The following is a 19,488-nucleotide window of genomic DNA, read 5'->3' on the forward strand; positions in this document are numbered from 1 at the left end:
ATTAATTAATAACCTAACGTTCCACTGCAACGCCCCCTATAATCCCGTACCCGTTTATACTCTCGTCCCTAGGATATATGACCGGCAACAGTCAGTTGCAAACTCTCTCTTTGTTAACCTGAAGATGACCGAAGAAGGTTGAAACGTTGTTCTCTTCTTATTAATAAAAGTGCTAATACACATATCAGCCGTTCTGAGATAAAATCCTACTATTAATTGATGAATGTGTATCTTAAAAACTGGCGGTGGACAATAATGACTAGTTGCCTTCCCTCCAATCCTTCACTTCCAAAATAGGGACGGCTGGTACACATAACCCTCGTGTAGCTTTGCGCGAAACTCCAGAAAACAAACAAACAAACATATTTCTTCTCATCATATCGAGCAGTACTCCCCTCCCCTCTCCGTGGATCAGCAGAAATTTTACTAACATACAATCTAAAATTCAGGGCTCAATTCCCTGTAGTATAAAAAGTGCAGATAGCCTATTGTGTAGCTTTGTGCTAAAATAACAACCATGTCAACTTCTTGCATATTTAATGTATACTACATGTTTCTACAAGTTTCACATAACAAGACACAAATAAAGGTACAGTAGAAGCGAAAATATGATGCATATATAGTTGCATTTGTACGACATACTAAATATCTAATGTTATATTATGACCTGATTGTTCAAAAATAAAATAAAATACAATGAAAATAGAACATACTGTTGGATTACATTACCATTCTTTATGATAATGATACTTTATGATACTGTTGGATTACATTATCATTCTTTATGAAGTTCAAGTTACTGTTAATATTTTGTCTTCTTCATGGAAGTTGTGAATACAAGTGGTACCTGTATCACGTTATCACAGTTAAAATCAAAGTAAATGGGACTATACCGTCAATAGCACGATTTGCTGAAGCAAGGATTGGTCCTTGGGGTGGACGACATGTGCTCCCATAAATGCCGCAAAGAACCCGGCATGGCCAAGAGCGTTAAGGCGTGCGACTCGTAATCCGAGGGTCGCGGGTTCGAATCCCGGTCGCGCCAAACATGCTCGCCCTCCTAGCCGTGGGGGCGGTTAAGTGACGGTCAATCCCCTATTCGTTCGTAACAGAGTAGCCCAAGAGATGGCGGTGGGTGGTGGTGACTAGATGCTTACCGTCTAACCTTACGCTGCTAAATTATCGACGGCTAGCGCAGATAGACCTCGAGTAGTTTTGCGCAAAATTCAAAAACGAAAATATATATATATACACACACCTTAATATCTCAGTCCCCTAACAACACTTTTCGTGCTATTTTACGCAAGAAGTTCTATAACTTCAGTTTATCACGTTACAGTTGTCAGCCCTTAATTATATTTTACATTCAATAATTTCTTTGTTTGTTGGAGGTAAGCACAAAGCTACACAATAGGCTATCAGTTCTCTGCCCACCACGGGTATCAAAACCCGGTTTTTAGCGTTCTAAGTCCACAGATGCACCGTTGTGCTACACCTTATCGTGGAATTTTCATAAGATCAGACAAATTATTTCCCTTAAGAACTTCGAGCCAGTTTCCTCTCTTCAGCCTGAATTATCGATCTGAGAAAGTTATCCAACTAAGATCCAATGAACAGAGAAATAAATTATTCGCCGTTAAGATGTCTTCACTTCGTAACTTTAATATCAGCAGAACGCAAAGACCAACCAGGAGCTATCAAACAAAATTGGATAATTTCTTATTTCCGTCAATGTCCGTATAAAGAAGAGTTTCCAAAAATACATAACTCTTCAACGAGCACATGGTAAATATATGCTGTCGTTTGGAGAAAAGACTATTGCAGAAATTCTCTTATTCTGATAGCAGTCGTTATATCGCATTAAGACTGACGTCATGTGCTCTCAATTTTCTTACCTCAGCTTAAACTGGAATATGGGTGGTCTGAGAGATTCGACTTGCATTTCGAGACTTTGGAGGCCAAATGAATATATCCATTGTAAGTACTTCAACTCCACCTCAACAAAGACAGTTTTAGTGTGTGTGTGTGTGTTTTCATTCTGTTACTTTTGTCCTTGCTGTTTGTTTTCTTATTTCATTAACCACTTACTCTGCTTATGCTTTCTTTCTAACCAAATCTACAAGTGAACTATAGTAAGTTTCGATTCCACTTCTGTGTTCTTCACCGATTGTAGACCACAACGCCATGTAACGAAATTTTTATTTTTTCTTGTTCCTGGACAGAAAGTGCTATTTTCCAATTGCTTATGCCTAAAGTAAAAGCAAAAGACCTATTTTTCTCTTCAAACTTTGCTTTTGTGACCTGGAAACGTATAACGAAAAGATGATGGGAGACTATATTTGAGGGCTGATACGTGAAAGTGATTTACATTACAGTCACAAATCTCGAGAAACGACTCACTTCTAAACATTTTTCTTCAACTTTAGTACAAATACATGTAAATCTTGATTAATATGTTGTTTTATTCAGACCTTATGTAAAAGAAAATGTGCAAATTTGCCCGTTTTTACATATAAAATAGGTTAATTTCTAAATTTCATTATCCAGTTCACAAAATCAAAGTTTGAAGGGAATAATGGTCATTTTCTGTACTTTTACAACATAAGTAATTAAGAAATAACACATACTATCCAGGAACAAAATTTGTGTTACATGGTGTTATTATAAAGTCAGTTCGTACCCCTGGTATGTATCGGTGTCGTGTTTTACATCAAAGTTATACATCTGGAGACAGAAATGAAATTGCGAAAGTTTGAATACTGAATATTATGGATATATCCAGACAACAAACAGTAACCACGTCAGTCATATGAATACTGAATATTATGAATATATCCAGACAACAAACAGTAACCACGTCAGTCATGTGAATACTGAATATTATGAATATATCCAGACAACAAACAGTAACCACGTCAGTCATGTGAATACTGAATATTATGAATATATCCAGACAACAAACAGTAACCACGTCAGTCATGTGAATACTGAATATTATGAATATGTCCAAACAACAAACAGTAACCACGTCAGTCATGTGAATACTGAATATTATGAATATGTCCAGACAACAAACGGTTACCACGTCGGTCATGTGAATACTGAATATTATGAATATATCCAGACAACAAACAGTAACCACGTCAGTCATGTGAAAACTGAATAATATGAATATATCCAGACAACAAACAGTAACCACGTCGGTCATGTGAATACTGAATATTATGAATACATCCAGACAACAAACAGTAACCACGTCAGTCATGTGAATACTGAATATTATGAATATGTCCAGACAACAAACAGTTACCACGTCAGTCATGTGAATACTGAATATTATGAATATATCCAGACAACAAACAGTAACCACGTCAGTCATGTGAATACTGAATATTATGAATATGTCCAAACAACAAACAGTAACCACGTCAGTCATGTGAATACTGAATATTATGAATATGTCCAGACAACAAACAGTTACCACGTCGGTCATGTGAATACTGAATATTATGAATATATCCAGACAACAAACAGTAACCACGTCAGTCATGTGAATACTGAATATTATGAATATGTCCAGACAACAAACAGTTACCACGTCGGTCATGTGAATACTGAATATTATGAATATATCCAGACAACAAACAGTAACCACGTCAGTCATGTGAAAACTGAATAATATGAATATATCCAGACAACAAACAGTAACCACGTCGGTCATGTGAATACTGAATATTATGAATACATCCAGACAACAAACAGTAACCACGTCAGTCATGTGAATACTGAATATTATGAATATGTCCAGACAACAAACAGTTACCACGTCAGTCATGTGAATACTGAATATTATGAATATATCCAGACAACAAACAGTAACCACGTCAGTCATGTGAATACTGAATATTATGAATATATCCAGACAACAAACAGTAACCACGTCAGTCATGTGAATAATGAATATTATGAATATGTCCAGAAAACAAACAGTAACCACGTCAGTCATGTGAATACTGAATATTATGAATATATCCAGACAACAAACAGTAACCACGTCAGTCATGTGAATACAGAATATTATGAATATATCCAGACAACAAACAGTAACCACGTCAGTCATGTGAATACTGAATATTATGAATATATCCAGACAAGAAACAGTTACCACGTCAGTCATGTGAATGCTGAATATTATGAATATATCGAGACAACAAACAGTTACCACGTCAGTCATGTGAATACTGAATATTATGAATATAGCCAGACAACAAACAGTTACCACGTCAGTCATGTGAATACTGAATATTATGAATATATCCAGAGAACAAGCAGTAACCACGTCAGTTATGTGAATACTGAATATTATGAATATATCCAGAGAACAAGCAGTAACCACGTCAGTCATGTGAATACTGAATATTATGAATATATCCAGACAACAAACAGTTACCACGTCAGTCATGTGAATACTGAATATTATGAATATATCCAGACAACAAACAGTTACCACGTCAGTCATGTGAATACTGAATATTATGAATATATCGAGACAACAAACAGTTACCACGTCAGTCATGTGAATACTGAATATTATGAATATATCCAGATGACAGTTACCACCATATGAAAGCTGAATATTATGAATATATCGAGACAACAAACAGTTACCACGTCAGTCATGTGGATACTGAATATTATGAATAATTCCAGACAACAAACAGTTACCACGTCAGTCATGTGAATACTGAATATTATGAATATATCCAGACAACAAACAGTTACCACCATATGAATGCTGAATATTATGAATATATCCAGACAACAAACAGTAACCACGTCAGTCATGTGAATACTGAATATTATGAATATATCCAGACAACAGTTACCACGTCAGTCATGTGAATACTGAATATTATGAATATATCCAGACAACAAACAGTTACCACGTCAGTCATGTGAATGCTGAATATTATGAATATATCCAGACAACAAAGAGTAACCACGTCAGTTATGTGAATACTGAATATTATGAATATATCCAGAGAACAAGCAGTAACCACGTCAGTCATGTGAATACTGAATATTATGAATATATCCAGACAACAAACAGTTACCACGTCAGTCATGTGAATACTGAATATTATGAATATATCCAGACAACAAACAGTTACCACGTCAGTCATGTGAATACTGAATATTATGAATCTATCCAGACAACAAACAGTTACCACGTCGGTCATGTGAATACTGAATATTATGAATATATCCAGACAACAAACAGGTACCACCATATGAAAGCTGAATATTATGAATATATCCAGACAACAAACAGGTACCACCATATGAAAGCTGAATATTATGAATATATCGAGACAACAAACAGTTACCACGTCAGTCATGTGAATACTGAATATTATGAATATATCCAGATGACAGTTACCACCATATGAAAGCTGAATATTATGAATATATCGAGACATCAAACATTTACCACGTCAGTCATGTGGATACTGAATATTATGAATAATTCCAGACAACAAACAGTTACCACGTCAGTCATGTGAATGCTGAATATTATGAATATATCCAGACAACAAAGAGTAACCACGTCAGTCATGTGAATACTGAATATTATGAATATATCCAGAGAACAAGCAGTAACCACGCCAGTCATGTGAATGCTGAATATTATGAATATATCCAGACAACAAACAGTTACCACGTCAGTCATGTGAATACTGAATATTATGAATATATCCAGACAACAAACAGTTACCACCATATGAATGCTGAATATTATGAATATATCCAGACAACAAACAGTAACCACGTCAGTCATGTGAATACTGAATATTATGAATATATCCAGACAACAGTTACCACGTCAGTCATGTGAATACTGAATATTATGAATATATCCAGACAACAAACAGTTACCACGTCAGTCATGTGAATGCTGAATATTATGAATATATCCAGACAACAAAGAGTAACCACGTCAGTTATGTGAATACTGAATATTATGAATATATCCAGAGAACAAGCAGTAACCACGTCAGTCATGTGAATACTGAATATTATGAATATATCCAGACAACAAACAGTTACCACGTCAGTCATGTGAATACTGAATATTATGAATATATCCAGACAACAAACAGTTACCACGTCAGTCACGTGAATACTGAATATTATGAATATATCCAGACAACTAACAGGTACCACCATATGAATGCTGAATATTATGAATATATCCAGACAACAAACAGTTACCACGTCAGTCATGTGAATACTGAATATTATGAATATATCCAGATGACAGTTACCACCATATGAAAGCTGAATATTATGAATATATCGAGACAACAAACAGTTACCACGTCAGTCATGTGAATACTGAATATTATGAATATATCCAGACAACAAACACTGTTACCACGTCAGTCATGTGAAAACTGAATATTATGAATATATCCAGACAACAAACACTGTTACCACGTCAGTCATGTGAATACTGAATATTATGAATATATCCAGACAACAATGTTACTACGTCAGTTATGTGAATACTGAATATTATGAATATACCCAGACAACAAACACTGTTACCTCGTCAGTCATGAAAAGTGAGGGGACCTTGGTTACCAAGTGTTGCAAAAAAACGAACTTCCACTGGATCTAAAACTTTATAAGTAGTACACAACTTAAAAGTATAATCTGTAAATAAAGATGTCGCTGAAGAACAAAAACATCTCACAGCTTTTGTCTACGACTATAAATTTTGAGTAATTGCTTTGCTGAATTAAAGGTGAGAAATATTCACTTGAAAGGAGAAACGTAAAGTGAGCTCAAACGATTGAATTAAGCTTGTTACATTTCGTAAAGTTACCTCCTTGTAAGAATCGATATTCTATCACACATTTGTTTAAAAAATATATTATATTAAGTCTGGCTATGAATCTCCATAGAATAAAGACAAAAATATGTTTTTAATTTTCCAGGAGGTGGGAAGTATCGCCTTGCCTCCCTCCCTGTGGGTGGGTACCCATGTATCCTATTGTTGAAAAGTCTAAATCTACATCTCGTTTTAATTGTTGATTATTCGTCTGTTCAGTCAAATTCTTTAACAACTAAGATAGTTTAATATCACACCTTTATATCTTTTTTTTAGTTTTTATACTTTTCCCCACACTAGACAGTCATAAAAGTGTGGTCCACGTAAAGAAACACATGATATTAATTGGGTCTTCCTTGTTATTACTCCGACAAGCTTTAAGAACCCGACAACAACGGAGGAAATTTGCTTTGTTATTATTTGTTTGTTTATTCACTCGAACAACAACTCCTGTACAAAATGAACTAAACGACCAATCAGAGACTCCCGTGGTTCAGAAGTAACCTTTCTTAATTTCAATCTACGGATCACAGGTAAGAGTGCGGCAGGTGACGGATAGCGCCACATCTCGAACTCGAAACCCTTGGCTACACTATCCTGTGCGTTAAGCAAAGTGCTATACTTGGAACCCTTAGGAGAGTAAAATTTAACCGCCATAACACGCTTGGGAACCTCGTGTGAGTTATCGTTAACCCTCATGACACATTTGGAACCTTTTATGTGAATAAATATTACCCCTTCATACAACGTTAACTGTTATCCCACGCTTGGGCCCATTACGGTAATAGTACGCGCTCTATCATCATTGGTGATTATCAAACCTGAAAAATAAGTCCATACGTCGAAATCGCTTTAGTGTCTTCAATATTTTGAAGTTTGTTTGTTTCTTTGTTTTTTAATTTCGCACAAAGCTACACGAGGGCTATCTGCGCTAGCCGTCCCTAATTTAGTAGTGTAAGACTAGAGGGAAGGCAGCTAGTCATCACCACCCACCGCCAACTCTTGGGTTACTCTTTTACCAACGAATAGTGGGATTAATCTAACAGTATAACGCCCCCACGGCTGGGAGGGCGAGCATGTTTGGCGCAACGGGGATTCGAACCCGCGACCCTCAGATTACGAGTCGCACGCCTTAACACGCTTGGCCATGTCGGGCCCATTTTGAAGTTTGACCGAATGACAAAATGAGGGTCTACATCGTAGGTTTAATCCGTGCGAAAAAATAAATCTAGAAATATATTTTATTCAATTCTGTTTGAACTTCGCGCAAAGCTACACGAGGGCTATCTGCGATAACCGTCCATAATTTAGCAATGTAAGACTAGAGGGAAAGCAGCTAGTCATCACCACCCACCGCCAACTCTTCGGCTACTCTTTTACCAGCGAATAGTGGGACTAACCATCACATTATAACGCCCCCACGGCTGAAAGGGCGAGCATTTTTACTGCAACGGGGATTCAAACCCGCGACCTTCGGATTACGAGTCGAACGCCTTAACTCATCTGGCCATGCCGGGCCTATTCAGTTCTGAGATTGAAATGTAACTGAGACAATAAGAACTATAAGACACTTTAACATGGAGGGAGTGCTTAATGTCATGTGGTGATATAATCTAGTCCGCGACTAGTACAGGGGTAAGGCTACAGATTTACAACGCTAAAATCAGGGAGGGGTTCGATTGCCCTCGGAGAACTCAGCAGATAGACCGATGCGGCTTTGCTATAAGAAAAACACAACACACTACTATAGACTCCATGTTTAATGCCACGCGGCACGATGGCAAAATAAGTACAGACTATAAGATTATCAATTTGAAATTTAAAAAAAATATTAAAGCAAAAAAAAAACAAAAAACGTCTTTATGATTAATCTAGTTTATTTTATTTGATCTTGGTTTTATTTCGTACAATAAACAAATAGTTACGTACGCAAGAAACACGTACCAGTCACGTGCTGATTGAGAAACGACTTCGAACACCGAAGTAGTGCGGGATGACTTAACAAGGAGATTAGGACATCACGTGCTTGTTGGTGTCAGCCGATATAAGCATACAGGGGTGGGCTTTAAATACTAAAACTTTGACCTTTAACCTTATCTCTCTTGATTTCAAACCGATAACCTCTGATTTTGAAACTCACAGATACAAATACTAAGGTTATTGAAGTATCAGGTAAAATGTTTCAAAGACAACCATGTTAACGATGGTGCTCTAAAAAAAAAAAAAAAAAAATGCTGTTCGTGCACTTCTCGAGCGAGTAGAGTGAAAACTGTATAAATGAAAGCTTTATTTATATGTTCGTTCCCCTCGAAATTTCGCAAAAAAAAAAAACGCTTTAGAACCTCTTCATTAATTAACGCGACCCAATTGACGATTTAGTCTACGATTTGTGACACGCATTAAATCAATTATGGATAATATTAAGAAATAGTAATAATATTTGGTTGGTATTTTTTAAAGATTTATACACAGATTTTTTTTCCCTTTTTTAACACGCGCATAACTGAACTAAAAACTATCAGTGGTTATCTGAACACCGTACACACGAAATACCTGCCGTGTATGTATTGAAATTATGAGCTCGATATTGGTTATCGACTTTTCTTTTATGTTTTTGTTGTTGTTGTTTTTTAAGAAATGCTTTACAATTATCGTTTATATAATAAGGAATGATCCATCTCACCATTATACAGACACGTAATGAATCAGGAAATTCATAGAGTATTGCTGAAGATTAAGTAACAACATGAACAGTGCAAGAAAGAGAATATTTGGCACATAAAAAATCTAACATCGAGGAACTATGTTTTACAGTTATAATTGTATTAAGCGTCCTTGAAACACACCCTTTGCATACAGTTCAGTTAATGTGATTGGCCTGTTCGATTCACGTGACTCAACCATATTACAATACGTCAGGAAGTAATCAAGGTTTGGAAAGCCTAGAATGGTTACATAGAATTTGCTCGATCTAAACTTCCAAAGAGCACAGAGAGCTCTCATGTCTGATTAAGGTACTTAATCCGTGGTCACTTTTCTAACCTCCTGGTGAAACAAATGTCCACTAAGAAATCACTTATAGTGTTTCACTATTTTTTTTTAACTTATATTAAACCCGCTGGTTGAAAAACTCCAATACGGTGTTTTGGATTTTTGTTTATATCGCAATATAACTACTTATAAAATTAACCAAAACAAAGAAATTATGTTGATGAATTACCTGAACATTTTTGTAATGCATTTTTTAATATACGAAAACAATATCAGTTCGAATATTTTATAATATTTACATCTATAAAGCTCAAGTTATGTAATATGACGAATAATATTTATTATAAGTATGAATATTAACTTATTCTATATAAAGGTTCTTAATATTAGATATATACGAAATTGCATATATTCATGGGAAAATAGGCACAGCGACCTCTTTAGTCTGTAACCAGCAACTCACACATTACATTTACAATAAAGGAGCATTTGTTTCCTCACCGACAAAGGTTTTATTGAGTATTCGTTATAATTCACTCTATTGGAAAAGTTTCTACACTTTACCGTAGTTTCTTCCAGTAGAAGAAATGTACCAAATGGAGTTTTTTACAATTTCAAAACGAATGTCACATAAAACTTACTACACATATCTTACTTGTAATACCTTCTCACTTACCTAATGTTCAAACTATATGTTGTAAACTTAAAGAAAACATCCTGGCTCTTACCTAGAACAGAAAAAGGACACCATGGTCAACAACCACAAGAACTAAGTTTACTCTCGTACTTACACTAAATAATTAAAGTATTTATAAACCTCATATCGTAATTTAAATATTGTTATTTGCTTACTCTAAGAAAGTAATTGTTTGAAAAAAAAATACAGTTTACAATAGTTCCTTAACTTTTAATTAAAGAAACCATGAAGTTGTCTCACTGATCCAACAACTTTCCTCCAAAAGGACTCTTAAGGGACTCTAATGCACGTGGAAGCTAGCAAACAACAAAGTTGTACCTTTAACAGCACTTATGGTTAGGTTATACAATAATCGATCCAACAGAATGCACGACAAGTAAAGTTTCGATTCATTTAACACAAAGAAAAGTCTATCATTAAATGGAAGTTAGATGGGAAGAAAACAAGGCTTATTGAAGTTCGAATAATACACAATTACAAGCACACAGAATCAAAAACGTATGGAGTAATAAAGATGTTATTAAAGAGAAAGAAACACATAGAGATATAAAACGACATAAAAATGCACAACGAGTTTCCATAATGATGCTGAGTTTTTTATTACACAAATATGTGGAAAACCACACGTACATACGGACTGAAGGATATAAGCTATAGATACCAACAATATTTAGAATAGTACACATAAATAAGAACCGAAGAATATAAGGTCATATTAACAATATGTAACATAATTTACATATATGAGAACTGCAGGATATAAGGCTTTCTCACCAACGTGTAGAATAGTACACGTATGTAAGAACTGAAGGAATGCAAGTATACTAAATGGTAAATATATATATAAAGACGACAGTATACTAGCTACAGAAAGGTTTTCTACTTTAGCTATGTTTCCAACTGTGTTGTTTCTTTCCTAAATATTAAAGAAGCCTCCTAAATGAAAGTACTTGTAACCAAATTAACGTTGTCTTTACTTTCACTTTCAACTATTTGTCATTCAAAGAGATAGCCGTATTAAGTCCAGAGAGTTTAAAAGGTTATGCGAAAAGTCGACGTTTTCTCACCGTGGGACATGGGCGAAGATGTCACGATGCACATGCTACGTATGCTGAAATATTCCCAACCACAGAGTCAGTGTGAAGACAGTTCACCGAAGAGGTACAGTCGGGCACGTCAACACTTCGCCACGTGTGTGTAGCGACTACCATATGGTTACCACATGTTCTTTCTTCAAACGGTACGGTCTTTGTTCCAACCATTTTACTAGCTCGCCCACATGAGAATCATACGGATCTAAGGTTCAAAAGTACTTGACGAGACACACATCTGTGAACAGTCTTTGATTTACAGGCTTCTCTTTCCCACTAAGACCCTATAACCGTTTCGGAAAAACCTTTTGTTCTGATGTCACCACGTGAAAATGTGGAAAAAAATCGAACAGAAAACAACAAAAGAAGAAGAAACAAGCGTTCACGACCCATAATTATGAGATAAATGATACGAATGAAGTTTTAATGCTATTTTGAACCACTAGATACATAGCAAGACAAATAAAATCGTGCTTATTGATTCACAAGACTGCGAGTTTCGGATTGAACAAACGAAGTATTAAAAAGATATTTTTAAAATAACAATAAAGGCAATAACATTTATGTTAATGAAGGCAAAGTTTGAAAAGTAAAGTTCTCGTTGGCAGGCAAATTTCTGAAAGGCTATAAAACTATAAAAGACGCAGCATGTCCTTTTTAAAACAAATTATAGGTTTGTTGCACACAACTATCCAAAGTAAGTCTCAAAGTTCAGTTCCGAAGTATGATACACGACCTAGTTTACTTTATCTTAAACAAGTCACAGATCTTTACTTGGCACATGTTCTACACGTGTCAGGTGTGCGCAAAATATTTTAATTAAAATTTAACTGTTTGCTTAACAAATGGAAATAAGATATTCTGCAAATCAGTTTTAGTATCTTAAGTAAACGTAGCTAACATTATACTTTTCTTCTTTCTAATCAACACCATTTTTACCTTGGTTTCTTAACACATTACTTTTCACTGATAACATGTGTTGTGAATAGAGGGATTTTCTTTTTCGCTAATTTTTTTCTTTGGAATATAAAGCTACTTGGAACATGACTACAATTTCATTCGATTTCAGGACACGCGTTCTTAGGCATATTACATTTATTGTTCAAATAAAATTTGAAATGGTGTAACCTATATAAGACGTAAAAGAGGTATACACCAGTTCTGTACGGAATCATGTATAGAGGTGTTTTAGTGCACACACAAAAAAGACACCTTTTTGAAGTCCACACCACGAAGATATGATATTGATATTTTAGAAGAACGTTGTTAGCTTGATTTTATAACATTTTTTCAGATACATATCACTTCTAAAGGAATTATTTTGTATCCCCCTTTGACAAATCATTGTTTGTTTTTCAATTTCGCGCAAAGGTACACGAAGGCTGTCTCCGCTAATCGTTCAGACTAAAGGGGAGGCAGCTGGTCTTCACGAATTATTTACCAGTAACTACTGGTATTAGTGATATTATGACGCCCTCATGGCTGTTCGTAGATTGCGAGTCCAGTATCCTAACCACCAGGCTATGCCAAGTCTCGATTTTAACAGAAATACTTTGTATTAACTTAATCATTCCAGATTATTATCAATATCTCTTCGCGAAACGGTAAATCTTTGCAGTTAATATTTTAATTATAAATTAATGTTTTAAATATCCTACTTGCCTTCATATGATGTGGTTAGCTCGAATCGCAATCTGTAGGTCACGGGATCGAAACCCAGCTTCGAACATGTTTATCCTTTCAACTATGAAAGTATTATAATTTGGCCAACAATTCATCTATTTGCTGGTAAGAAAGAGCAGCCCAAAAGTTGGCAGAGGGTGCTACTAACCAGTTACCTTTCTTCTGGTCAGCAGATGAAAATTGAAGATAACTGCATATAAGCATAAAATAAACAAACAAAAAGTGTACTCGAATTTCTCTGCTATGCGATGGAAAATACTATTCATGTTAAACTGTACTGAGACTAAATGATTTAGTTATAATTTAGACTGTATATATATAAAAATTTATACTTTGGAAAACGTACAAAACTTCTATGCAGATGTCTATATGCACAGCTTGGTGTTCATGGCACTCGACTCACAATTTGCGGGTCACGGGATCAGAAACTTAGTCCTTAAACACGCCCTTTCATTCCTGTGGACAATATAATGTAATGGTGAATTCCACTATTCGTTGGTGGTATCTCAGGAGTAATCTTAGACATTCTGGAGCCCAGAGTAGAATTCAGTAAATGGGGCACCATAATGGTAATACAACTCAGAAGCAGATTAAAAGGCATAACATTGAATGGTTCTTCCGTTGTCCAGTTTGCCCAACAGATAAGATCGTCCATGGGTGACGTTGACTATCTGCCTTCCCTCTGGTCTATCACTTCAAAATGGAGGATGGCTACCGCAAATATCCTTCGATTATCTTTGCAAGAAACTTCTACAAACGTATATCTTCAAAACATATTTCAGACTCTTTACAGAGAGATATTCTTGGAACATTTACAGAATGTTTATTTGGAGTATACATATTTTTATAAAAAAAATACGTTTTCGTTTGTTAGCCCATTAATCGTTGACCCATAATGACGATGTGTAAAACATGGACAAATTCCTTTTCCATTTATAAATAAACAACCACGACATCCTCACTTTAGCAGAAACAGCACAATAATTCATTTTTTTGCTCCAATTCCTGAATGTCAAGGTAAAAATGGAAAAATTCACATGAGTAATGAGGATTTCAAAAACTACATACTTGACACTGGAATGCACGGAAGTACATGTGCTAACAATGAACCTGCCAGCCAGAAACGTATACATCTTGGCCAACCAAATGTAATCACTCAAATAACTTTTGAACTTCAACAAGGACACACTTTTATCTTCAGCACACAGATTACAACTGGGATTTATTTTTCACAAAATTGGCAATAACAATAATATCCTTTTTTAATGACAAAAATTATTCTTAGAATATGAATTAACGCTGTTCCAAAACTCTTGTATTCATAACTACTATGACACTGCTCTTAAGCCTAACATGGATGACCAAAAGCATGAGAGAAGAATCTAACTATTAAACTCCATTTAACTGCTGTCGTGATCAAAACGTTGTATGTAATTACACACGACTGATACTAAGTGTCTAGAAGATATAGACGACGAGTGACTGTCAGACTTTGGCAAACGTTATGTTAAAACTTTGAGACGAAACACTTAGATCTGAATAAGGAACTTACCGCATTAGTTACTCAAAATATGTTCTTGCACATACCGCTAGATGGCTCAATAGCTTTTATTAATTAAATTATTCTCCTAAAGTTTCGTTGACCATTGTATTACGTCAAATTTCCTTGACATCAGTCTGATCACAAAGAAAAACAAAAACATATTATAAATGTCTTGCACTGACGTCAAAAAGTCAAGAATTTTAGGTGAAAAATGATAAATCTTCTCCGGCGACGTGCATGAAGAAAGATATATCGAGAAACTAAATAGCCACAGAATTTGGAGTTCGTTTCATTTGACAATGTTTTCATTGGTGCATTCAATAAGAATTCCACTTTAATAAAAAAAAAATTCATGAGTTCTCTTCCTTGTGAAATGTTTACTCAAACACAACTGTTTAGGATTACATCGTATTTAAAAAAATTTGTATTCATATGGATTGCCGTTTGTCGTTAGAAGGGAATGTTTGGCATCCAATATGGCAACATTGAATGAAACAGAAAGTTTTCTAACGTTATCTTGGTCTGGCATGGCCAAGCGCGTAAGGCGTGCAACTCGTAATCTGAGGGTCGCGGGTTCGCGCCCGCGTCGCGCTAAACATGCTCACCCTCCCAGCCGTGGGGGTGTATAATGTGACGGTCAATCCCATTATTCGTTGGTAAAAGAGTAGCCCAAGAGTAGGCGGTGGGTGGTGATGACTAGCTGCCTTCCCTCTAGTCTTACACTGCTAAATTAGGGACGGCTAGCACAGATAGCCCTCGAGTAGCTTTGTGCGAAATTCCAAAACAAAACAATCTAACGTTATCTGCAAGACCTCTAAACACACTATATTACTAATAACACTAGAATATCATACCTTTAGATGTTATGTTTCATACCTAGGACCTTATTCCATAAGAATAAGTTATTCTTTGGTGATAATACAGCGTAGATTTTATTATACACTTCTTACTAACCGTTAATACAAATATGGTTGAGTATCACATCATAACCCTTATCACAAAAACAACTACAAATGCAATGAAATTTGGATGCCTCTTCTCCTAGGTAAAACGATCAGGAATGTCCAAGTTGGGTTCATGTCAAAGCCCTGGACTAATGAAGGGAGATCCTCGTCTCAATGGCCCGGCATGACCAAGCGTGTTAAGGCGTGCGACTCGTAATCTGAAGGTCGCGGGTTCGCATCCCCCATTGCGCCAAACATGCTCGCCCTTTCAGCCGTCGGGGCGTTATAATATGACGGTCAATCCCACCATTCGTTGGTAAAAAAAGTAGCCCAAGAGTTGGCATTGGGTGGTGATGACTAGCTGCCTTCCCATTAGTCTTACACTGCTAAATTAGGGACGGCTAGCACAGGTAGCCTTCGAGTAGCTTTGTGCGAAATTCAAAAACAAACAATCCTCGTCTTAAACCATCGAGATATCGATTGATACATATCTTATGGTGATGAAAGAGCTATGATCATTTTCCATACAGTTCTATGAATGCATAAAGTGAAGAATGGTGTCACAGAACGACAAAGCATTCGATGCTCTCTTTATTATTCGCAGTGGATAAAGTCCAGAAGCAGGACCACAGCAAGTTAATAAAAAAACCACTCTTTACGTTATAAGATGGCACAAGCTGTCCTCAAACCTAGATTCGTTCATCTAAATTAAAATAACAGAACGTTTCGCTACACACATTGGATTTCTAATGTTCCTTAACCTTAAGACAATAATTTTCCATTCATAGCTGTGAGCAGTCTTGTGCACTACAGTCCGTCCAAAAATCTTGGAGTTCCCAGAACAAAATTGATTTGTTAACTTGCAATACTGCGTCGACATTAAATAGCAATGAAATTAAAATCAAATTGCAATTTCATTTATTATCAAACTTCATATGGATCAAGAAGTGATTTGCTTTGACCCGTCTAGACCACTGTTCGAACTAGCTCACCAATTGGTTTCTACGTTTCTTCAATAAATTACTCACAGTGTATCCGGCCGCTCATATCACGATTGGTGCATTCAATAAGAATTCCACTTTAATAAACCAAAAATTCATGAGCTCTCTTCCTTGTGAAATATTGACTCGAACAACTGTTTAAGATTACATCGTATTTAAAAAATTTAGGAAGAACCTACGGATGACCAGAAAACAAAAAATAATCTTTGCGAAAACTGCCAACCTTTATAAACTACACACTATAGAGCCCCGGCATGGCCAGGTGGTTAAGGTACTCGATTCGTAATCTGAGGGTCGCGGGTTCGAATCCCCATCACACCAAACATGCTCGCCATTTCAGCCGTGAAGGCGTTATAATGTGACGGTCAATCCCCTATTCGTTGGTAAAAGAGTAGCCCAAGAATTGGCGGTGGGTGGTGATGATTATCTGCCTTCTCTCTAGTCTTACACTGCTAAATTAGAGATGGCTAGCGCCGAGAGCCTTCGAGTGGCTTTGTGCAAAATTCAAAACAAACCAATCTACACAAAAGTACACGAGTAAAATCGCATAAGCGACCCATTACTAGATGGACGATGTGTTGCTATCCCGAAATTTGATAGTGAGTACTTTTGAATAGCTTCCTTACTTCAAGTTTATTAGTCAAAATTAGTGACGGATCTTCACCAACCAAGTGCAGTCATCTAAATAACTTTTGAGCTTCAACATGGACACACTTAAACACAGGTGAGAAAACTACGAATCAATAAAACGTATCGGAGGAGCAACATATTGACTTTATCCACAGTTCCCGTTTGTTGACAACTTTCGTTTTAACTCAGCTTATCTATCGTCTTTTTATAGGTAGTAAGTATTTCAGGGTTCCTTTGCTGGAGGAATATTTTAAAGTTTGTCATTTGTCAGTTAGTGAAATAACTCGGCAGAAATACATAAAGATATTCTTGATGTAAGTTGTTATACGTTTATTTTTATTTTAAACAGAATTTGGGGACCCCTTATTTACCACTAGAGATGGAACAATTGACCTCTTTGTCATTTCGCTAACGCCATTCCTTTTTGTCATTTAGTGCCTCGTTATCAATTTCTAACTAGCCCTCGATCACAACGTAAGCAACCAAACTGTTATAAACGCAAAGTGAATGCAATTATAGTCACCAAATCATCTGCTGTAATTATAGAATGCTGTGGATTAGAAAGACCTAGCCGCAACCATTGTTCGCGGAAAGGTCGACAGATGCAAAACAGATCAACACAGTGGGTGGAAAGCAGATGAACACTTTCCCCACTATTCGTGATGAGTGACAAAAGGACAATAAGCCACTCAAGTATGGTGGTGAGCTGTGCCTTACCGCCTCAGCTACGTCATCACGTGCAGTTACATAGGACTGTTAACATAAACTTGCTCATACATTAGAATATTTTGCCCCATGCTTCGAAAAGTTTCATTTCGTAAATACTAATATTATACTTTTGCTGTGAAAGTGTTCTAATTTCTGACCTTTAGTCCCGCACGTATTCGACTTCTAGAAGAAATTCAAAACCTGTGGACCCAAATTTCATAGTCATAAAAAAAACTAAGAGTTGTTTGTTTTTAATTTCGTGCAAAACTACTCGAGGGCTATCTGCATTAGCTGTCCCTAATTTAACATTGTAAGACCAGATGGAAAGCGGCTAATCATCAACACCCACCGCCAACTCTTGGGCTACTCTTTTACCAACGAATAGTGAGATTGAGCGTAAGATATAACGCCCCCACTGCTGAAAGTGCGAGCATGTTTGGTGAGACGGGGATTAGAACTTCTGACCCTCAGATTACGAGTCTAGCGGTTTAATCACCTGGCCACCTATGTTTTCATCCTTGTGTGTATGTATGTGTTTGTCAGAAACATTTATCAAGGTTGCATAGATTTGGGCAAGAGTTGGTACAATTTTGGACTATGGTCCAACATGGAAGTCATTAGTTTTGGAGGGACATGGTCAAAGGGCAAGTTCACAGCGCAGTCACGAAACCCCTATTCTATTAACATGGTGACCGATTTTTCACACTATTTTTACTTAGTCAGAAACGATGACATTTTTCTGAACCCTGATGGACATTTGTAGAACATTATTTCCCCGTCCCAAAAAAAAAAAACGGCATGTGTCCATGGCGGACACATTTTCACAATTTGACATCCAAATGTGATTAACACTGCATTGAAGTAATAGCACTGTACTGATATTTTAGCATCTGAAGTTACAAAAGCGATTTGGTGAACAGGATTTCCTTGAAGAATTCGCTTATATGCACTCCTTTCCTGACGAGTGTTATATTTTTTAACACCATATAATGCCTAGTAGTAACCGCGTTACGTTTTTGTGATGTTATTAACAGCCCATTATATTCTATTTTTATTTGTAATAACAATACTGTTTCTTCATAGCTTTGTGATCTAACAGCTGTGTTAACTAATAATTATAGCACTGCTTTATGTCTGTTGTAACCCAGCAGGCCTGAAAAGCTCTAGTACTGGACGAAAGGTCTCACCGGGCACCAAATATAACAGATAGCATTGTTGGCATATTACAATACATACTATTTTCCTTATTTTCATTCAGAAGTTCTAATTAATATCAGTTCCGGCTTTAGGGTTTTTTCACTTGGG

The 19,488-nt window shown here is 36.2% G+C and overlaps 1 protein-coding gene across 10 annotated transcripts in view; it reads right to left on the minus strand.

Annotated features, from left to right (window-relative positions):
• LOC143231894 (uncharacterized) overlaps positions 1-19,488 on the minus strand; it is a 137,931-nt gene that overhangs the window by 60,839 nt on the left and 57,604 nt on the right. For 2 of the 10 annotated variants that reach the window (XM_076466682.1, XM_076466683.1), the window contains one exon: positions 10,563-10,614. The exons of 5 other annotated variants lie outside the window; for them this stretch is intronic. Coding sequence is in view for 1 of the 5 variants with exons in the window: in XM_076466677.1 (XP_076322792.1) it covers positions 11,651-11,684 (34 nt within the window). In the remaining 4 variants the exon portion in view is untranslated. Of the gene's footprint in view, positions 1-10,562; positions 10,615-11,650; positions 12,153-19,488 lie in introns of those variants that run through there. 3 more of the 10 variants (XM_076466679.1, XM_076466681.1, XM_076466677.1) reach the window with 3 other exon arrangements.

This window comes from Tachypleus tridentatus, chromosome 11 (genome assembly GCF_004210375.1).
Source record: "Tachypleus tridentatus isolate NWPU-2018 chromosome 11, ASM421037v1, whole genome shotgun sequence".
Classification (NCBI taxonomy): Eukaryota; Metazoa; Arthropoda; class Merostomata; order Xiphosura; family Limulidae; genus Tachypleus; species Tachypleus tridentatus.